The sequence below is a fragment of the Bos taurus genome, chromosome 20 (genome assembly GCF_002263795.3).
Source record: "Bos taurus isolate L1 Dominette 01449 registration number 42190680 breed Hereford chromosome 20, ARS-UCD2.0, whole genome shotgun sequence".
Lineage (NCBI taxonomy): Eukaryota > Metazoa > Chordata > Mammalia > Artiodactyla > Bovidae > Bos > Bos taurus.
In genome coordinates this window covers 36,607,829-36,630,685 of record NC_037347.1, presented here as the reverse complement: position 1 = coordinate 36,630,685, position 22,857 = coordinate 36,607,829, and the positions used below count along the sequence as shown (strand labels likewise).

The 22,857-nt window shown below is 48.3% G+C and overlaps 1 protein-coding gene across 7 annotated transcripts in view; it reads right to left on the bottom strand.

Moving 5' to 3' along the window:
• GDNF (glial cell derived neurotrophic factor) overlaps positions 1-16,633 on the bottom strand; it is a 28,470-nt gene extending 11,837 nt beyond the window's left edge. For 2 of the 7 annotated variants that reach the window (XR_009491866.1, XM_024981224.2), the window contains exons 1-2: positions 12,611-12,717; positions 11,552-11,728 (exon numbers count right to left, since the gene is read on the bottom strand). Coding sequence is in view for 5 of the 7 variants with exons in the window: in XM_024981224.2 (XP_024836992.1) it covers positions 11,552-11,702 (151 nt within the window). In the remaining 2 variants the exon portion in view is untranslated. Of the gene's footprint in view, positions 1-9,334; positions 9,445-11,551; positions 11,729-12,610; positions 12,718-16,155 lie in introns of those variants that run through there. The other 5 variants (XM_005221582.5, XM_005221583.5, XM_059878674.1 and 2 more) reach the window with 5 other exon arrangements.
• Between the last annotated feature and the right edge of the window lie 6,224 nt (positions 16,634-22,857).

Here is a 22,857-nt window from a genome sequence, read left to right as displayed (position 1 = left end):
TCCGAAAAATTCAAAGTTCTGTCATCTGCTATTTAAAAGTTTCGATTTTGCCACTCAATTGAAATCATTTTAAAAAAGCGCCCATGGGTCCCTAAGCAGTAGATTGCTGAGGTTATCTTGCACTATGTAATGACTCCCCTGGCCTTCCTATTTTGGACAGAGTATTCACCTAGCATTAGATAGGCCATCCTGGTCACTTCAAGAAGGGTCCACGGCATCTATTCTATCAACAGTCACCAGCTGAGGCCATTTACTAAGTCATTGTGACCACTGCTGGAGTTACTCTTCGTGACCAGTGGCTGGCTGGTAATAAAACATGACATGGGTTTATTTGTAAAGTATTTGTGTTATAAAAACACCAGTGTTTTGTCGTTTAAAAAAGTATTTCTGCATCCTCTCAAGGCAGAAGAAAAGACCAACCAGTTCAAAATTCAGAAAAAGGAGTTCTGGATATACTGTTAAAGGCCACTTAGTCCAACCAAAATGCCATTTTATTTACCATCTCTGCCTACTTTGACCAACATCACACATACTTCTTAGAAATACCATTTCTTGACTATTTATCCTACAATTTAACTAAGAAAACTTATCATCATTGTAATTGAAATTACTCCATGAATACAAATAGCTCAAAAACTTTCACTCAGGAAAGATGGACTATATTCATTTTGTTATTCAGATTCCAATTGCTCTGATTTCCACCTATGTGGTCCATGCTCTTATTATAGTGATGTTAATAATTTTATGGTAATACAGAAATGGCTCCCCTGAGGGGAAAAATGTTCATTCTTCTGCTTTTAAGTCAGGAAAACACCCAGTAGGGTGTCCATTTGTCAGCTAATCCATGAATACCTGGTGTGAGCTGAAAGCACTGCACAGCCAGCTGTAAACACCTCACACTCAAGAGTGCACACCAGGGGCCCTGCTACTGTCCTTACAAAACACTTTATGGGGAGGGTGAGAAAGTTACCCAGTGAAACTAAGCACACACAAAAGGAAAATATCCCTTGTGGTATTATCAGAGGTGGGTGGTTTTTCAGGGGAAACCCCAGAGGAACCTGGAAAGCAAAGGAACCTCACTCCCTCCTTCCCAAAAGGCCCTGTCTGCAGTCCGAGGGGCCTGGCAATTACGATGGGGCCTGCATCCAACTTTCCTGGGCCCTTCCCCAGGGCCAGCTGAGCACTGCTGTTGTCGTTTGGCTGCTCAGTCATGTCCAGCTCTTTGCGACCCTATGGACTGTAGCCTGCCCGGCTCCTCTGTCTATGGGATTTTCCAGGCAACAATACTAGAGTGGGGTGCCATCTCCTTCTCCAGGGGATCTTCTTGACCCAAGGATCAAACCTGGGTCTCCTGCATTGGCAGGAGGACGCTTTACCACTGAGCCACCTGGGAAGCTATTAACTGAGCATTGGGTAGAAGGAACTCGAAGGGCCGGAGAGACCTGGGCAAGAAGAGGAAGGACTGAAAAGCTGAAAGGAGAATAAAGAGGGTAAAAGGGAAGTGTTCTCTATCATTCCAGCCTGCCTGATGGATTCCTGCCATCAGAGTGAAGAGGGGCTCTCTACCCCTCAGTGAATGACTTCACTGGACTCTCAAAGACTCTTCAGGAAATTAGCTAGAAGTATCATTCAAGCCAGTCAATCCTAAAGGAAATCAGTTCTGACTATTCATTGGAAGGATTGATGCTGAAGCTGAAGCTCCAAGACTTTGGCCACCTGATAAGAAGAGCTGACTCATTGGAAAAGACTCTGATGCTGGGAAAGATTGAAGGCAGGAAGAGAAGGGGATGACAGAGGATGAGATGGCTGGATGGCAGCACTAACACAATGGACATGAGTTTGAGCAAACTCCAGGAGATAGTGAAGGACAGGGAAGTCTAGCGTGCTGCAGTCCATGGGGTTGCAAAGAGTCAGACACGATTTAGCAACTGAACAACAATCATTCAAAACCAGCTGCATTCAAAACCTCCACTCGACTTTTCTCCTCCCTGACCTTCTGACATAGAAGGAGAGTTATGCAGCAGCGCGGTGTACTGGCAGGAAGTGGTCATGTGGTCCCAAGCTAAGTGTTGGGTTAGGCTTTCCCAAGTCTAGTCTGGCTGGGTTGCCTATAACTTTGTGCAGCCCCGACCTCCCCCTAAAATGGGGATCATTACTTGGAATGGGAGAAAAGATTTTAGCTTAGAGCCTGGAGGCATTTAACAAATGGCCCACAAAGTCAGGCCTATGGTTTTCACAGCTGATGATGATCCTTCATCAACATTACACTAGAGGAAGCAGTGTGAAGATCAACTCGGCTGGCTCATGGACAGAATGTACCCTGAAGGGGACGAGACACTGGCCCCTTGCTCATCCAGCGTGTCCCACAGAGCAGAAGGCCTGGGGGCCCTGGCATGGTAGGCTGTGGGCAGAAGGAGCAGACCCACCTTGGGAGTCTGGGCTGCTTCTTCCCTCTTCCTAGGAATGCCCTCAAATTAACTACACAAACATCAACTGACTCCATGAACAATATTTTGTGTTCACCATGGCATTGGTCAGTGTCTTCAGACTGTGGCATGTATCCCTCAGGGGGGCAGTATGTGAGGGCTTTCTAGAGTCTACGGGGAGTTTTAGAAGAATCCATGTCCAGATCCTCAACTTCCACATGAGCTGCATTCTAAGCCCGGTCCACAGACAAATACTCATGCAGCCAGTTTTACGGTCACCCTTGGACTTCCTCAGACAGATGCACTTCTTGCCCATCTCATTCATTTTACTGCAAGGCATGTCTGGTGGATAGATACCTGTAAGGACAGTCCGGGTGTGCAAGGCTCCTTGGGCTAAACTGGTGCTGGTGACTCATGATGTGAAGACACGTCATCATGAACACAGTGTTCCAAAGATGCGAACCTGAATCTAATCAAGTGCCAACAATCCCACAAATGCAACCCGAGCGGCAGTCTGCAGAACCGCAGGCAAGACAGCCTAGACTTCTCAAAATGTTGTAGGGGGAAAAAAGGGTTGGGAGCTAATTCCAGATTAACGGAGAATGAACAGACACAACAGTCAAATGCAATTTGTGACCCCTGATTAAGGAGAAAAACTAGGAAGGACATTCTTGCCAATTGAGGAGATGTGATTATGGACTATCTATTGGATAACAGCATTGTACAAATGTTAAGTTTCCTGAGACTGATAACTGAACTGTGGTTACATAAGGTAATGTCCTTGCTCCTAGAAGGTTCACACTAAACTATTTATTGTTAGATTTGAAAGTAATTCTCAAATGGTTTAGAAAAAAATAAATGAAGCAAAATGCTAACAAGAAGTCCATCTTGGTGAAAAAGACCCGTGGGTGTTCAGTTTACTATGAATATTTTACTGAGGAAAAGTCCCATATGAATAAATCAAGAAATATCAAACTGGGTGGTTCCATATTTCATTTTGGCCAGGCAGTCATGGCAAGGCATGCTCTGCTTGTCGGTCCATCCACCCATCCATCTATTCATCTTACAATTAGGATCCAAAAGGTAGTGGTTGCCATAGAGGCAGGCTAACATGTGTATTTGAAATGAAAATGAAGTTGGACCTTTTCTGATGAAAAAAATCAATGTATTTGAGCTGATACATTTGGATAATTTCCCACAAATTGAATAAGCTAAATTTGCAGCTCCAAAGTTTTGCCAAAAGTATTGAAGCACATGTCTAGCTGCCAAATGGGCTGGAAATTACTTCTGCTACAACTATTTAAAACTTGTTGGAAAATTACAGATGTTACCTTAGGAGTGTGTGCTAGTTTTTCAACATAATTTTGTAGGTTTACATGAAAAAAAGTTTTAAGACTTTCAAAAGTAGGCCTTCCAACTTAGTTATCCTATAAAATCATTAAAAAGTGGGTTTTATCTCTACTGAGTTAACCAGTTGATTCTCAGTGGAGACCTAAGATCTGCTTATACAAACCCACTCCCGTTCCCGTAGAGGGGACTGTGCTGGCTATGGGCTGTTGCCCTTGGCTTCCCATGTGGACACTCCCTTCCCTGGGCAGAACAGAAGCCAGCTGAGAACAAGCACCCCCCTGAAGGCCTCAAGTATTCGAGGAGACCTCACTTTGTCCCAAAGAGTTAGGGAGCCTTCCCTCATTGCAAAAAGCATCGATAGTTTAGGAGTGTGTGAAGAAATGCATGTTTCTCTTCCTAAAATGTCCTGATTTGGATTCTGAAGTATCATGAATAAAATAACCCTAGGTCCACTCTGGCCCAAACAGAGATCAAAGAAAGGGCCTGGAGGAAATATAATACTCCTTGCTTCGGCTAATTGATTTTCCTAGAAATACATCTTTCAGATAGTGAATGTATTTTTCGCAAGTCAAGATTTGTGTTTTCTTAATCTACTAATATGAGAGTGCAGTCTGTATTAAGCCAAAATTACCAGTTTGGGGACTGGAAGTTTGGGGTTTGAATTCTGGCTTCATCACTTACTAAATCTGTGACCCTGAGTAAATCTCTAGGTCTCATTGCTTCATCTGTACAATAGGGATACATAACATCTCTTACCCAGTAGAGCTCAAACTTACTCGATTTTAGGCCAATACATGAAATCCATTTAAAAATAGCAAATGCTGGAGAGGGTGTGGAGAAAAGAGAACCCTCCTACACAGTTGGTAAAGGAATGTAAATTGGTACAGCCACTGTGGAAAACAATATGGAGTTTCCTGAAAAAACTAACAGTTGAGTTGCTGTATGATCCAGCGGATCTCTATTTTCATAGCAGCACTATTCACAATGGCCAAGAAATGGAGACAGCCTAAATGTCCATCGACAGATGAATGGATAAAGAGGATATGGTGTGCACACGCGTGTGCACTCACACACACACACACGGAGGAATACTACTCAGCCATAAAAAGAATGGAATAATGCCATTTGCAGCACCATGGCTAGACCTAGAGATAATCATACTAAGTGAAGTAAGTCAGAAAGAGAAAGACTAACAACTATGATATCACTGATGTGGAATCTAAAATATGACACAAATGAACGTATCCATGAAACAAACAGATTCACAGATGTAGAGAACAGACCTGTAGTTACCAGGGGGCGGGGTGTTGGGGGAAGATGGGCTAGGAATGTGGAGTTAGCAGATGCAAACTATTATACATAGAATGGATAAACAACAAAGTCCTACTCCATAGTTCAGTTCAGTTCAGTTGCTCAGTCATGTCTGACTCTTTACGACCCCATGAACTGCAGCACGCCAGGTCTCCCTGTCCATCACCAACTCCCGGAGTTTACTCTATAGTACAGGGAATTATATTAAATATCCTGTGATAAACCATAAGGGAAAAGAATATAAAAAAAGAATACATATATGTGTGTATAATTGAATCACTTTGTTGTACAGCAGAAATTAATACAACATGATAAATCAACTATACTCAATAAATTAAAAAACCCTATTTGTTAAAAATTGGGTTACTACGTGAAAAGCAGAGATGTAGTGATACTAACTTTATTTTTTGTTTTTATTGTATTTATTTTTAATTGAAGTATAGTTGATATTTATATTCTTTATGTATCTACTCTTCTTCAGGTTTTCATTATATAGTTATTACAAGATATTGAATATAGTTCTTTGTGCTATACAGTAGGTCCTTGTTGGTTATCTGTTTTATATATATTAGTGTGTATCTGTCAGTACCAAACTCCTAGTTTACCCCCTCCCACCTTTCCCTTTTGGTAACCATAAGTTTGTTTTCTAAGTCTGTGAGTCTATTTCTGTTTTGTAAATAAGTTTATTTGTATGATACTAACTTTAAATTTTTATTTGTATCTTTTCACTTGTTAACAGGTTGATTCAATTATGCCCACGCCTACACACTTTTTAAAAATAAGGGCATAGCCTATGCTATAGACTCATGAAGCCTGGGGCTTGAATAATTTTTGCAGCAAGAAGGCTTAGCAGTGAGATCCCACTTGCTGCCACCTGCCTGCTTGAGATACCCCAGTGGCACCCCGCTGCCATCAGAAACAGAGCAAGCACCTTCTTTTCCTGGATTTTACAGCATCTCATAATCTGGGTATCACCTACAGAGATAGCCTAAATTTCACACCACTTCCCGCCACCTGTTCTCAGTACTTGGCGACTGGTCTGGCCTCCTCCTTGTATCCACCACCTGCCCCTTCCCCATATCGTGATCACAAACTTGCCTATGCTTCTCCTTGGTCTGGAATGTGCCCTTTTTCCTTTTCCTTCCTTTCCTAATGCACATCTTTCAAGTGCTAGCTCAAATCCTCCCTCTCCCTCGAATTGTTTCCTGCTATGATCTCCAAATCCTAGTGACTTCATCCCTAGGAATTCTTACCATGACCACAGCTAATGCACACGCCTCGGTAGACATAGCTATCTGTTGGACTGACAGTCCGCCCACCCACCCACCCACCCATCTGCCTATCCATAGTTTACAACTAGATCATAAGCTATTTAAGTTCACAATTTTGCCTTTTAGATGCCCACACAGCACCTAGAGCATGAAAGATATTTAATACTTGCTTCCTGATTGAGCTCAAGTGATTAAATAATATGTTTTAATTGAATAAAGAGGCTATGGACCATTAAGTGCTAAGTAAACCCAGAAGAAAGCGACATTTGGAAGGGAAAATGCTAGAGAGCTTTTATTTTTCTATCAGTGAAAGGAGAATCTTCTGAGAATAATTCTTTGGCTGTTGGATCAGCCTGAGGTCCTAAGACTGGCCAATTCATATTAAGCCTGAAATAGATTTCTCTAAACAGCAACAGTTTGAAATAGGTCTTCAGACTGAGGCCAGAATGAGATGTTGGTCTCAGATCTTGAGTGAGGAATCAGTGTTTCCTAAAAGCCTGACGTGGGATTTCTTGATTCCAAGCACCTCATCCCAAATGGCAGAGCCCCCTTCCAACTTAGGGACCTTATTACAGTATTGTCTGTTCCTATAGTCCCTAAAATAATAATACAAAAAATAGATAGACAGAGCTTATTTATTCTGAACTCTATATCCCACAACATTAGATTTGAAAGCCTAACATTTAACTACCTTGTTGCATTAGAAGGTTTCTTAGCTGGATAACAACAAGCTGAAAGTTTACTAAATTCACTAACAGTCTTCTGCTGGGTTTGTGAAGCAGCTTGAATTAAATATCCAGGTGGGATCACTTAAAACAGAAATGCTCTATCTCAAGACAGGGAGCCTCCAGCTCACAGCTTCCTTGATCTCTTACATGTAAGGATCTTATGGTGTCCTGGCTCCCTTCTCCCCATAGGGGACGAGGGTCTCCCTAACACGACCATGGGAATCTGGTGGGAAAAATTCCGTAGGAACTATGTGGGCTCAGCAAATGGGGAAGGGAAGGAGCTGTGAAACCTGGGAAGAGCCAGGGGGAGCTGACCCTGGGGCAGAATCCCACGCAAGGCTGGCCCGACTGACTGACCCGACTGACTGACCGTGGGGCCCAAAATAGCCTCCCCGCAAGGCCTGCATTTCTTCCCCTCTCTGTACTTTGTTGAGCTGCTTGAAATTCCACCATTTAGAGCAATGTCTTGGCAGAGGCCGAACTGAAAGCCTGGGACGGGAGAAAAGGCACTCACCGGGTGCGGGTTGGGAACAGCAGCGTGGCAAGTACTAATGGTTGCTTATGGGGCACGGGCTTAACAAAGCATTGCCTCATGTAACTCTGTTCCCAGCAGCCCCGGGAGGCAGGATGAATAGTGTTCCTATGTCACAGATGAGGAAACTGAGGTTTGGGAGCTGTTAAGTAACAGCTGAGTGGTCAGGCTGACTGAACCGACGTGAACTTGAGCTCTTGCTTATTGAAACTATGACTTCTCGCTGTGTCCCCCTTCTGCAGATTATGGGAAATGACAACCTGGGAAGAGACTCCAGCTTCACAATATGGTGAATCATATCTCAAATTGATCAAGGTTACATAGAGTTTTGTGGGCTAGTCTGAGAACTTGATGGCTTGATTTGCAAGATTGTTTCTCTAGGAAATTTTGTGACTTGCTGCCAAACCGGTAGAATGGAACCCCATGATATTACAATGCATTGTGGATTACTTGCAATTATAATTTAGCAGTGCTCAGTGTTTCTAGTTGTTTTCTGGTCACACAAAAAGGCCCTCTTCTGACCAAGGTTTTAGTTTACAATGCCACCAAATTGCCCCACACCCTGTACCTTTATTACATAGTACATTTTGTGAGGACAGGGGCTTTTGTCTGTGTACTGAGGATTCCCTAGCCCCTACGACAGTGTCTGGCACACACAGGCACACATTAATTACTTGTTGAATGAATAAGTGCTTTTAGATCACAACGTTTTAAAAGGCACGTGCATTTTATGCTTTGTGAAACACATTTAGAGTTATTATGCACAGCTGAGATCTGGTATATGACTATGATTAACAAACCTTTAAAAACTTCAAGCAACCCTGTGCAACACAGTTTTATTCATTAGTTGAAAACTATCCTCCCATATAAAGTGTTTTCTCCTAGGTAGCAAGACTGAACGCTCTGCAATTCAGGGGTTTAGAGAAACACGGGTTCTGGCTTCAGCAATCTTCCTCCTGCCATCATGGAACCCTGGCACTTTGGATAAACTGCTTTACATCTTTAGGCCTGGGAATTTTAGGGGCTACCTTTCAGCTCTAAAATGCTATGGCATCTGTGCACAAGACCTATTTTCACCTTTTACATGCCTCAGGCCTGCTCTAATCACACGTTAGTGAAGACACAGGTAAAAAGCACAATGATAAAATACAAAGACGGTGAAACGGAAAAGTCTTGGATGACCCGAAAGGAAAACCACAAGTCTTTAAGTTTAGACAAGTTTGAAGCTGCTACAAGAAGCAGCCACAGCCCATGAACTTTATCGTCAACCTCTGTGCAGACAAGTGGGCCAGTTACGAATTCTACTTGGTTAGTTCAAAACGTGATAATGGTAGGAACAAGATTCTGGCTGCTTCATTTACATCAGAACCAGCAGAATACATGTGATCTCAAGGGTGAATGTGTAGACAGGGTGCAGTCCAGCCCCCTTTGAACAGCACAGAATGACTGACTCACGTAGCACGAAAGAGCCTTTGCTCAATCACTAAGTTCCAAGCATTCCAAGAAGAGGGATCAGTATTTATGGCACTTTCTATTTTCAAATGATGAGTGACTTAATGTTTTCTGCATAAGCCTTAACTGCACAGTGCACAGTGCAGGATATAAATGTCAGCACTGTGACAGGGGCATGTTGACACTGGTTGAGTGTTCAAAGTCTGCACATTGTCTTTATCCTGCCTTCCCCGCACTGACAACTTGCTACCGAATTGAACATACCTGGAAAGAAGTCAATTTGGCTTAGAATGCAGCTCACTTTCTCTTTGGGAACATTTCTCTTTCAAGGATCTATTGGGTCTTCCCATAGATAAAACAGAATCGGGTGTGCTCTGCTGGTTCAAATGTAAATACAGTAGTCAGAATCTTGTCCATTGATACTACTGATACTACTGATGACTTAGTATCAGTTTTGGAAAAAACCTCCCTTCCCCCACAACTCCCCCCACCCCAGTCAATAAGATTAATGTTACCTTGCTTGCTTTGTGACTGGCTGGACCTTACATGAGGCACAGATTTTCTTAGGGTATTATCAAGGCATAGGGATTCACCTGACTGCACGTTAGACTCACCTGGGGAACACCTAAATCTCTAGTTGCCCAAGCCACACCCCAAGCCAATTAGATCAGAATCTCTCTGGGAGAGGCCCAGCACCAGTAGTCACTAGAGCTCACCAGGTGAGTCCAGTAAGCAGGGGTCTTATGAGTCTTTTCCCAAAGGAAGGTTAGGGTGGAGCGTGAAGGTTGGGGTTGACCAAATCTCAGTCATTGGCATTTTGGAGTGGCAAGGCCTTCCTTTACTGTACAGTTGTAAACTGTTCATTGTGTTTGGCAGTAAGTAATTTGTCTGAGGTGACAAAATTAGCCAAAAGCAGAGCCAGAAGCAGGAGCCAGCATTAAATAAGCCTAGGTAGACAGGATACTAATATGCTTATTAAATTTCCATGAACTAATCAGCTTCATAATCAGGCACAGTCATTTTTCCTCCAGAGTGCCTTGGTGAGAAAACTATTACCTTTCACTGGGTTCCTGTTCCTCTGACCTAGGCTGTTTGAATGAAAAGCCATTTAGCCTTCATGGGTACTGTTCTGAAGATTATGGCACTAAAGCGCATTTTAAGTCTCTACTGGAGATACATTATATACACTAGGATAGAAATTTGTGGCTGAAACCAAAACCTTTAAAAATAGGTTTATACAACTAACTGACATACACTCTTGGAACAGTTACTTCAAGGGATCAAACTGTGTTCTCTAACCCTAAGTCACTCTTGAAGACTTCATTTGTCTTAGAAAAATGCACTTTTTCTTGGGACTTCAGGAAGAAGATGCTTTTATTGTAATCAAGCATAAGATAAGCACATCACATTTCCTGGGCTACTTTTAGCCCAAGGCCACAGGTTTGGGGGACTCCAGCATACAGCTGACTTTGGAACCCTTTCAGTGGTGCCTATGATCACAATAATTTTCAAATGCAGAATAGGGTAACAGAAATGGGGAGTAGCCAGCATGGTTATGGCTACGGTTTACTGCTGCTTTAGTTTGGGATTGTGCAAATTTTCTTTTCCTCGCCAGTAATCTCTAACTTGTGATGAAGCATATTCTGCTTTACGCAATAGATGAACTTCTCAAGAGCAGAGGGTAAATTATATCAAATCATAGTTGACATGCCCTGATAAACCGCTGAGACATTTTTGAGAGGCAAATCGCAGATTTATTTTCTAATATGAATAATCTAGTCTTAAGAGTTAACATTGTCATTTGTGTAGTGAACTACAATTTTGTGTTTTTTCCCCCTAGCCCCAGCCCAGCACTATTTATCACTTTCTTTCTAGAACCGGAACTTTCCTGAACAGACTTGACACTGCCCAGATGCTTGTTCTGGAAATCAAGGCTTTTCTGTGTTTTCTCTGACTCTGGCATGGTTTTGTGAAACCTCAGCCTCTTCCCTTGCAAGGGCAGTTTAGGATGGAAAGGCAATTGTTCTCAGAATTCAGCAGAGCCAGGCACACCCAAACAGAGATAGAGGGCTTTGGAACAAAACACGGGTGTGAGTGTGTGTGTGTGTGAGTGTGTGTGTGTGAGTGTGTGTGTGTGTGAGTGTGTGTGTGTGTGTGTGTGTGTGTGTGTGATGGGGAGGCAAAAAAAAAGAAAACAACTTGTGTGTTTTCCTGTGGTGGTGGTGGGGAAAACAGCTGTTGATCGGAATCTAAATGAGCAGCAGAAAAGTGTGTTACCCTGTGTGTTGGGCAAAGCCAGCGCGTGCCATATACAGACTAGGTGTTGCAGCCTTGGGGCACCAGTTGGTTGCGGCGCACCGGGAGGGGGCTTCGGCGCCTGCGCGGCTCTTCCCTGGGAGGCCACTCTGCGGCCGTGGCTAACTTGGGGGTGCGTGCGGGCGGCGGGTGGGGTGACCCCTGCGGGGAGGGAACGGTTCTTACAGTCACTGCTCAGCGCGAAGGGCGCGCGGCGGCGGCCGAGGGAGCGGTCTTCGGCGGGCGCCTCGGGAGGCCTCTTACCGGCGGGCAGCGGGAAGGCGGACGCGGTGTGGAGCAGCACCAGGCAGACAGCCACGACATCCCATAACTTCATCTTAGAGTCCCGTCCGGCGGCGGCACCTGTGCAGGCGGGCGGGCGGGGGCGCAGAACCGGGGAGAGCACATTAGGCCTGGATGTTGGGGCCCGCGCGGATCCCCGGGGCTCCCCTCCAGACTTGGCACCGCCCTCCTTCCGGACCGCTGCGGCCGGGCGCTTCCCCGGGCACCCCCACCCTTCTTTCCTTCCCAGCTCCCTGCCTGTCCCCGCTCCGGGGTGCGCCTCTCCGGCTTCCAACTGACAACTGCCTTTTTCTTCCGCCATCGGATCCCAGGATTTCGGGGCAGGGCTGCTTCCCAATACGACGACAGCAGTACTGGCGCGCAACCCCATCCCCATTCTGGGGGGCGACCGGGCAACCCTCACCCTGTGCTCCCGCCCCGTCCAGCAGCTCCCACAGGAACCCCCACCCCCCGCCCCCGCCCCGGAGAACGAGCCCTGAACCCAAGCAAGAGACCAGCCCTCCCGGGGTCCTGATCCTGTCCTCAGCTAGGCAGGGGCAGGCTCAGTGGCACCACGAACCCCGCCCAAGCTTCATTCCTGCCATTTCAATTAGTGTTTTGTCGTCGGAACAAGAAGCCAGTGGGGACTTAAAGACTTTGAGGCTGTCCAGGAATATCTGTGTTAAGCTCCTGAACTTTCCAAAGTTTCAACTCGGTTTAAAATACTACCTCCACTTCTTAAGGTTATGAATGTTAACATATGAAAAGGCCTAACCTCGTTCAATAAATGCTTTAGCGTTACAGTTAGGGAGGGATTGCCTCGGTCTTGAAAATGTTCGTGGTGTACTCGAATACCCTCTTTATTTTTGCATTTTTGCAAGATTCTGGCCTTAAATCCTTTCCCCTCGCAGAGGGGTTTCGAGCTCCCCAAGCTGGGTCACAGTCACTCCTGGACGATCGTACCCTGTCGGGGACGCTACGCAGGAGCGCGGGCACCAGAAGGTCTAGACCGGGAAAGGGCGCACGGTGGGGGCTCAGCTCCTCTTAGGGGGCTCCGTTTGGCTTCTCAATCCTCGCACCCCTAGAAAGGAGGGTCACGCAGTTGAGGGCGGGTGAGAAAAAGGGTACCCTCAACTCAGGGCCCAACTTCACGCAATAAGGAGGCGGGGGTGGGGGGGAGACCCGGGCACCTTGAGGTGAGTCCCCAATGCCAGCGTTCTAATTTCCAAGGGCATTCTAAAGTGGAAATTACGAGATTCATGCAGTTGATTATCCCCGTTCCTCCAAGTAAAAGAGATTCTTGGGAAAAGCTCCTTGAACTTTTTCAGTGGAAGAGAGTAAGGCAGTTCCCAGATAAAAGTAAAAACCTCGACCCCATTCCTCTCCATCAGTCGCCAGGAGCTCCCGCCTCCCTTCCAGCAAACGCCCCCACCCCCATCTCTACCCAGAACGCCCGCCGGGTTCCGGTGCAGGCCACCCCGGGAAGCGTTTAATTCGACCGCCACCTCCCACCGCTGTGGAGACGAATGCATTTTCCATCCCTTGGGCGTCTGTTTGTTCGCTACGCAGCTGTTGGGCTCGGGGAGTCTGTAGGGACCACAAACTCAACCCTGCGGCTCCCGGCGCTCCATGCCCCTCTGGCTGGTTTACAAACCCGGGGAAAAGGAAAGGCTCTGGGTTGAGGCGCTGGGGCTCCCAGGCAACACCTCACCCAGGCCGTGCAAAACAAGCCCTGCGAGGCGCTCGAGCAGGGACGAGGGAACGCGAGGCCTCCCGTCCCCTCGACCCGGGTGCCCGATCCCAGGCGCGTGCGAACTGTCTGGCTGCCCAGAGGGGCAGGGAGGCGCGCGGTTAATGCGCCGTCCCAAATCGCGGTGCCCGCCGGCAGGAAGCGACAGAGGCACCAGGTTTCCCTTCCGCATTAAGAGGGTTTTTCCTTTTTTTTTTTTTTTTTTCTTTTTTCTGCTTGGCAGGAGGAGGGCTTTTTAAATTGGACGTGGAGATCCTCAATTAGAAGTGTGACGAAGCTGGCAAAAGAGGACATAGAGGAAAACTCCCCGCCTTATCCAAAGGAGGCTCCCGCCCCCGCCCTCCGCCGGGTGAAAAGAGCTCGCCCATCTCAGGCAGGCGAGAAGGGCGCCTTCTTCCCTCTGAGCACCGCCCGCGCAGGCTGCAGTCAGAGCCGCTTTGTAGTTCCCGGTATTTGCCGGGCGGAGGGAGTCTGGAGGCTGAGCGTTCACAGCGGTCTACGGGGAGGTTTTTCCCAAATCCCTGTGGGGTCCCCACATCCCCACCCCCAACACACCCAGCGGCTTCCCTGTCGGTCTCTTTATCTCTTTCTCAAAGCACATCTGTCCGCAACCGGCAGCCTCTGTTACGCGCCAACTGCCCAAGGCGCTGCCACATGCGGTAATAAACAAGCTATCCTTCTCCGCTAGGTGCCCCCGCACACGTTCCGGTACCCCACAGGCTGGTCCCTCTCTGCGTCCAGCAGAGCAAAAGGGGAGGTCGCGGGCACCGGCACCTGGTGATCCTCAGGCCTGGGGCGGAAAAGACGGATGCCCCAGGGAGCCGGACTGCGGGACCCGCCGCCGGGCGCTTCTGAGTTCCCAGCACCAGGGGGCACCAGAAACCGCCGGAGTCCCGAAGCGCCCACGCGGCCGGACGGCTGCCTTGCCACTTTAAGTATAGAACCGCTGCACGAACGCTCTCCACAACCCCTCAATTCTCTCCGAATCCAAATTACCCCCCGGAACTTTTGGATGTCCTCACCAGCATCCCTGCTGTTCATCCTCTCCTACCGCTCTTCATCCTCTCTCCGGGATTTTTCTCTACCCGCTTCACTTAAGCTGGTTTCTCGGCAACCTGGTTTTTGAACTCCCCCTCCCTCCCCCGCGTCTCGGTGACAGCCTCACCGCGGGTAAGCGCTCCCGCCGCCAGTGCCCCCGCACTTTCCCGTGTCTGGCAGGCTGGGAGATTTGCCCTCGAGATCCAGGTCTCAGGAGGAGAAAAAGGGAGGCGGGAGTGGGTGGGTGGGGGCGCGCTGTAACTCGGAGGCTTTCTTTTGGAATACGGACAGAAGTTGCGGAAAGATGTATTGCTTTTTTCAGCTGTTCCTTGTGTCCTGAACTGACGGTGGTACTCAGTTGGGCCCAAGACCACGGTAGGGAAAAGAATGAGCGATGCTTCCTGCAGACAGTCTGGGAATGGGTCAAGGGCCCGATGCCGTGTTTCAGATCCAGAGTGCACCCGAACCCCTTGCGAGAATGGGCTGGGGACGCTGCGGGCTCCTCGGACACCTGACACTTGTTGAAAAGGCGCTACTGTCCCTGAACCTTGCCAAAGCGAAGATATGCCGAAACTCAGTGCAAACCCGGTCGCGGCGGGGCGGAAGCCCAGAAGCTCGCATTGGAGCTTTGCGGGTAGAGGTGCGTGCGCGAGGTTAGCAGCAGCATCTCTTCCTTGGAATACTTAAGTGAACATCGAAAATACTATGCAAGAGTCGAGTGCGCTCTAACATATCCGCGGCAGCGCCCAGGAGAGTTGTGTTTGCCCCCACCAATGAGCAAAAATCTTGCGAGCACGGGGTTGGGCAGCTCCCCCGGAGCGCGCGCGTCTGCTCTGCAGACCGGTTTGCCACCGCCGAAACCAGGGAGGCGCCAGAAGGCTGGGGAGGTCCGCGGAAAGTTATTTCCCGCCCCGAGAGGGGCTGGAAACCAAAAAGCGGCGAAATCATCCCTGAGGTTGTGCAAGGTAGTGGTGGAGAGTGTTAACTGGGGAGGTGGCACAGAGTGCAGGAGAAAAGCGGTCATTCAAATCATCACTTAGATGGCGTAGGGAAGACCTTGAGGCTCGAGAGTCTGTTGGAGACGGAGACCCAGCTCCTGGGCTATCCCGGAAGCCCCTCTCTTAACCTCGACGCGGATGGTTAGTTGGAATTGCGGGCTCATGCAAGTAACCGGGTTCAGAAAAGGGCGAGGAATGTAGATTTGCAAGACGGCTCCAGAGGAGGTGAGCGCTCTGTTTTTAGGTCCTCAGCACCTTTAGCAGCAGCCCCTCCCGGGGCCTACACTTTCCCTCGGAACAGACCAAAACAAGTTACACCCCAGTAATGATATCTATGCAGCAGCGCCTCCACAGAGGACCCAACTTTGGCAGTAGTGGGTTCAAAGACGATCCCAGCCCGGTACCTTCCCGGGACTTGACGGAAGAGCGCCCCGCCGAGTCGGGGAGGGAAACTGTCCCTGTTGAATACTCCGGGGTCTAGAGGCATGAGGGACCCCAGAGATCTTTGCCCACGTGGAAAGGCAAACTGCCCCTCTGCAAGGCCAGCCTGTCTCCAGTTCAACTTTTCTCTCTCCTCTGTCTTCCCAGTGTCTCGGTTCCCTCTTAGTCTCTTCCCTTTCTAGTCCCACTGCCCGTTCTGAGGTCCAGCCGCGCCCCCCTCTGTCTCCAGCGCCCCGCAGCCCGCCGCGCCCGCCTCCCCTCAGGCCCTCTCCCCTACTCACCTCGTATCCGGTCTCCGCAGACCCCCAGCTGGACATTAACTCCAGGAGCCCCGAGTCCCAGCCAGGAGACCCATCCGGGCCGAGGGCAGGAGCGCGGAGCCCCGCCCAGCAGGTTAGGGGCACGAGTTCGCAATCCTGGGGCCGTTCCCGGCAGGGAGGGCACGCAGGAGGCGGCGGCCAAGGCTCCAGCCGCCGCCGCCGCCGCCGTGAGAAGGGCGAGGGATGCCGACAGCTCCCTCGCCGGCTCCCTGCACCCCCAGAAGGCGAGGTCCGAGCAGCCGCCGCTGCCTTGGTTGGGGGGTGACAGGGCTGCGCGCGCCGCGCTCTCAGCCGGGGCCGCGCGGGCGCGGGGCGCGGCGGGCGCTTCAGCGGCGGCGGCCGCGCTCTGCGCCTTCTTGGGGCGCCGCGCCGGGGAGCACGAGACGGGCCGGGCTGATGCTGCCGCCGGAGCTGAGGTCTGGCCTGGAAATCCGAACGAGACACCACGTCAACCGGCGCCGAGAGTCCCGCGAAGACATGAGGGCGCCAGGAGCGCAGGCTGGTCCTGGAGAGCCCGGGCCGGGGGCCGGGGTGGGGGAGGGGAGGCGCGGGGCCCCGGGAGGGGAGGGGTCGAGCGGCGGCGGTGGCGGGGAGGGAAAGGAGAACAGCGAGGAGGCGCCCGAGCTCCCGAAGCGGGGGGCTCCGGGTGCGAGTGGGTGACGCGAGGCGCCCCTCCCCGGGGTGCAGGGAGAGAGCGCTCAGCGCGTGCAGACGCGGCCCGGCTCGCGCTTTCTCCTCGCCGGGAAGATCCGGAGGAATGTGCGGAGATCTGCGCGGACCAACCGAAGGGAGAAATCCGAACTTGACCGCGGCGCCCGCGCCCGGCTTCGCCCTCGCGCCTAGCTCTCTGAGCAGGGGCTGTGTCGAGTGGAGGGCTGCACTGGGCTTTCCTTCCACCTCGATGTCTAGCTCTCTGGCTTTTCTGCAGGGCAGAAGGCAGTGGCGAGGAGAGCTGCTGCTGGCCGGAGTTCTCCAGCACTACGAAGGAGAGATGTGCAGCGGCCCAGGGAGGGAAGCTGAGTGTTTGCCAGGGGACGCTGAGACTGGGGCAGAATTTATAGGGCTCTCACTCCGTGACGTGCCCTCCAGTGGCTTTTCTGATTCGCTTTCTGACCTAAACACACATTAGTTTAGCCCCCATGCTAGGGCCAACACGGTCTCCACATATCTGCTGGCTGAAGTCAGAGGCTTTGCATATCATGTATTACACGGCAGGCAATGAAGAAGGCTTCTGAGGCTGGCCGCTCCTCGGTCCTAGGCTCCATTTTCATGCTGTTGTAATATAATACCAAACGTGGGGTAGACACATACATTCAGAATCTCAATTCCAGAGGCGTAAGATCACTTGATTGAGAACAGGTCGGGGAAGGTTGGACTAAACCTGCTTTTATTTTCGAAAATGCAGATAGGAGACCTAAACAAGCACTGCTTTGGGTACTGAGTTTCCAGTGAGCAGGGACCCAGCGCCCATTCCTGATCTCTGTGAGACCTTTTAGGCATTCCTTTTGTTGGTTTGCTCACCACCAGACGCGCCAGAGCCTTCTTTTGTAGAGGACGTGAGGAGGGCAAGTCCTTACACACCCTGCACATGACTCTCCCCATAAATCCGTTGCATTCACCCAGGGCATGAAATTAGCTCTACCTTTAAAATAATGTACTGAGTAAGGTATGTCTTTGCTAAGCAGAAACCTGTTTTCCGGAAGCCATTGGACCTGAATTCAGTGGGACCTCTTTTATTTTATTAGCTGGGGCCAGGGAGAGCATAAACAGGCTCAGTTTACATCCATGTACCTCTTATTTTATGACTCATCCGGCTGTTGAGGAGTATGTGTTCGTGGAGTAACTGATACAGACAATAGACAGGGGAAATGTGTGTGGCAGTGTCGGGGGAAGAGCCCATATTACTAAACTTCTTGAAAGACAAATATCAGCTACTTTGGAGGTTTGACAGTGATGTTAGCGTGGGAGGAAAATTGTTATTAATGTTACCATGATTTAAGGTTAAGCGGAGTGAAAAGTCATCCAGACATACCTTAGCTGAAATTAGGATGCCTACTGGAGTTCTGCAGAATGTGACATATCCTTCTTTGATAGATTACGGTAGAAATGTAGATGGGTTTGAAAATGGGCTAAGCTTAATATACTTATCCTATTTTAACACTATTTTTGTAATTCGAAGGCGACCCTCGCCAGTGTTCTTCACCGTGAATGATTTCTTCATTTTCTGAAGGCTTTTCCACTGGGGATGGTCCTGCCTTCCAAACACTTGCAATGATTTAGTGCTCGCTGTTGTGCCAGGCAAAGTGCTAGACCCTGGGGATTGTGCTAACTGGGATTTTGGGGGGGTTGCAGAGCACAGATACCACTGAGTTTACCCTAAGTAATGGGAGTTGACTGTGGAAGGAAGGCTGACCGGAATCTTCACTGCTCAGCCACGTGTCTCCGAAAAGCCTTCCGGAAAGGCCACCCAGCCAGGCCTCACGAAAACTGGATTGAAGTTCAGGAACTGGAAGGTCATTCAGGATCTGGCTCTGTGACTGGGTTATCTTGCTGCCCCCCTGAGCCACAGGCATCTGCCGTCCCTTCTAACAGGCTTAGCCGCCAACGTGATTCAGCTCCTCTCTCTGTGTTTTTCTCCGGGTGTCTCTTGGCTTCTGCTCCTGCTACCAACTGCTCAGCTCTCTGTTGATCTCACATTTAAACTCCTTCAGCGAGAGGATCTTATTGGCCCCACTGGGCACTAGCTAGGTGCTTGAGATGGACTGAGAGCTTTTGAGTCAGGACATACAGGTTACTGGACACCCTGGAGCACAACAGACCTTAGTCAGGTTCTTATTCCCAGACTAATCACCCACGTCTACGTTGTTGGGTCTCATGGTTCCGAGACTGGCCATCTTCACTTAAGACACTTCCTAGAGTTCCTCTTTGCCTTCCCTGCATAGGATTTGGGCACCCAGAAGGAGCTGTGTTAATGGCAGACACTTGGGAGTTTAACAAACCTCTGTCCACTACAAGACTCAAGGATAGATAAGATATGACTCCTCTTTCTCTGGAAGCTTACCATCTCTAAGGAGAGATGATACATAAGCAATCATAGTATAAAGTGATAAATGCTGTAATAGAGGTATATGTGAGGTGCTCAGATGTGATTTTTAGAGGTATAGATGATACATAAGTAATCATAGTATAAAGTGATAAATGCTGTAATAGAGGTATATGTGAGGTGCTCAGATGTGATTTTTACCTGGCAAGTGGAACCCTGGGGAGATTGCAAACACATACCCATGCCTCGGCCTTGTTCCTGGACAGTTAAATGTGAATTTCTTGGGTGGTGGGGCCCAGGAGTTGGTATTTTGTTTTAAGCTGTTCTAAGTGCAGCCAGGGTTGAGGTACTAGTCAGTTTTCTTTCCCCTAATGATTATAATAATCATTAATATGATGATTCTTTTTGCGAGCCAAACTAAGAGGCTTACCTATTTTGATAGGTTCTAGGACTCAGACTTTTCCAAAACATTAAATCCTTTTGAAATACTACTACTTATCTTATATAGTAACATAAAAGAAACTATAAAATTAACTTAGAGTTAAAGCAAATACTTATAGTTTTGAAAGAACACTTTTTAGATGATTACAACATTCCAGAGACTACAGAAGAGGTGAAAAAGTCTAAAATTTTTCAAGATCCCCCACTATAAAGCCCAATATTTAAAAGTACTGGAGTTGATATTGACAAAAATCGCAGGCCTTCACAGACAATGAGAAACAAAGCTGCTTCCGGAGTGACTGCCAGGAAGCAAGCATTCAGTGTCTTGGGCACGAGGGGATGGCCTGATGTCACCATCTCAAAGTCCCCAGATACTGGAAGTAGGGCCCCCCAATAGCTCTGTGTCCACCTCTTCTCCTTCTCCAGGAGACAAAGATAATGTTTGATTTGATGTTCCTCAACATCATCCAGAAGAGAACAATGTGCCATCTAGAAGAGAACCACTTTTGTGCTGAATAGATGGATGGTCCCCTGATAAAGTAATAACAACACACTGCTAAGAAATCTCACAGTGTCCTTAGATCTCAGCCTCTCATCTGGAAAACCCTGCCAGAAACTCAGATGGAGAGAAGCAAGTATGGTTCAAGCATCTTATCTCCTCTTTGAGAAAAAAATGTTCATCACCTTGCTAATTTCCCATTTCACCATTATCATCATCTTCATCAGAACTCATTGTGGATCTTTAACTGAAAGATGTCAAAATCATGGGTGCTCCCAGTGCCCAAAGTCCAGGGGAAGAAAAAAAGTGAAAGTGAAAGTGGTTCTGTCGTGTCCGACTCTTTGTGACCCCATGGACTATACAGTCCTGGAATTCTCCAGGCCAGAATACTGGAGTGGGTAGCCTTTCCCTTCTCCAGGTGATCTTCCCAACCCAGGGATCAAACCCAGGTCACCCGCATTGCAGGCAGATTCTTGGGAGGAAGAGAAAACACAAACAATAAGTGATAAAGAATACAGGATATCCTGAGGCTATGGGCCTTGAGTATGACCATATTTGGAACTCAAACTGGGGCTTGATAGGGGTAGTAGGCAGAGAGGAGGGGGAGCCAAGGGGGGACATTCCAGGCTAGGTGGAGGGGTCCCCGCACACTCAGTGCTGCGAGCTGCAACCTGGTGGGGCAGTGGGGTGGCAGGGCAGCCTTTGGCCCTTCACAGAGAGTCCTGGTGAGCTCCCAGGGGAGCCTTGCAGCTGCTTTGCCTGTAAGGGCCAGGACACGGGTCCCTGGACTTCCTCATAACGGGAGTCATGACGGCTGAGCCCAAATCCATCACTGGGGCAGGGCAATTTCCTTTTCAAAGTCACCACTTTATTGGGCAGGGATTTCTTTCATGCTCGTTCACTCTTTAACAGTCATTTTCACCAATGATATGATTACTTATAATAGAAAGAAAAATGTTCTATCCTTCAAACCACTTAGAGACAAAAGAGGAAAAAAAAAAAGAACAAGGGAAAGAATGGACGGTATTGGCCTCCTTGTAAGGACTAAATTGTAAAGTAGATAACTTCTTTGGAGTAAATTGTTTCTCTTAAGAAATTGATTCTGACACTGACATGGTAGATTTATCAGTGATTTCCAGCCGTTTCTTTTATAGGTCTCAAATTGCCTAATTACCCATAATTTTGTTTTTGGTTCTTAGGATTACTTTATGGGAGTCTTCTTTCCTGGTAATACAACCTTAATCAGGTAAGAGGGTTCCAGAAGACTCTTACTCTGCAAAGGGTCTAGTGGCTTCAAGTTAGGTTTGGCAAACTTTTTCTGTAAAGGGCAGGCTCTTTTGGGTAGATATAGGAAATATTTTAGGCTTTCAGGCCATACAGTTTCTCTTGCAGCCACTCAACTCTACCCTTGTATGGCAAAAGCAGCCATAGATAATATATAAATGAACAGGCACAGCTGTGTTCCCATATAGCTTTATTTATGGACATTGAGATTTGAATTTTATGTAATTTTCACATGTCATGAAATACTACTCTTTATTTTTTCTCTTCAACCATTTAAAACATGAAGACTATCCTTAGTCCTCAGACCACATAAAAGGAGGCGGTAGGTAGGATTTGGCCTGAGGGCTGTGCTTTGCTGATTCCAGTTAGGTTCAAGTTGTAACTCTGTATCACCTATAGAATTAGGGAATTCCGGACACGACTGAGGCAACTTAGCAGCAGCAGCAGCAGAGCTGAAAAGCACCTGAAGCTTATAGTCTAATCTTAATTTTCCAGGAGAGAAAACTGAGGCAGAGAGGGTTAAGTGACTTATCCAAGGTCATTCTTTGAGTGAGTGACACACTCTTACTATTGAGAAAACGTGGGATCAAATGACTTCACTGGTATCTGTGAGTGCACTGACATTTGCACATCTGCTTTAAGGACAGCAGTGGGGAGTACATGGGGGATGTATTGTATCATTTTTCTTTGAAACTGGGACTTAGTATTTTTTGTTGAGGCAAGAACTGAGTCCAAATACAGAGAAATCAGTTTGACTCTTTATTGGTGGTAGAGGTTGATATCTGGCCAAATGGGGAACAAAGCTTTGAAAAGAAGTCAGTTATCACCTTTCAGAGTAGCAGAGGGCTTCCAGGTGGCTCAGAGGTAAGGAATCCACCTGTCGATGCAGGAACCACAGGGACATGGGTTCGATCTCTGGAGGGGGAAGATTTCCTGCAGGAGGGCATGGCAACCCACTCCAGTATTCTTGCTTGGAGAATCCCATGGACAGAGGAGCCTGGTGGGCTACAGTCCACAGGGTTGCCAAGAGTCAGACAACTGAAGCGACTTAGCAGACATGCAGAGTAGCAGAGGGCTTCGAAGGTGGCTCAGTGGTAAAGAATCCACCTGCCAATGAAGGGAACTCCGGTTTGATATCTGGGCCAGGAAGATCCGCTGGAGAAGGGATTGGCTACCCACTCAAGTATTCTTGCCTAGAGAAGTCCATGGACAGAGGAGCCCAGAGGGCTACAGTCCGTGACATCACAAAGAGTCAGACACGACTAAGTGACTGAATACACGTGCATACCGAGTAGCAGAACTTCCAGGCCGAGTACAACACTAGGTACATTTCCCCTGTCCTCCTCAGTAGTCCATTAGATTTGGCTTTTAGACAGCGGGTACGCAGCATTTCATC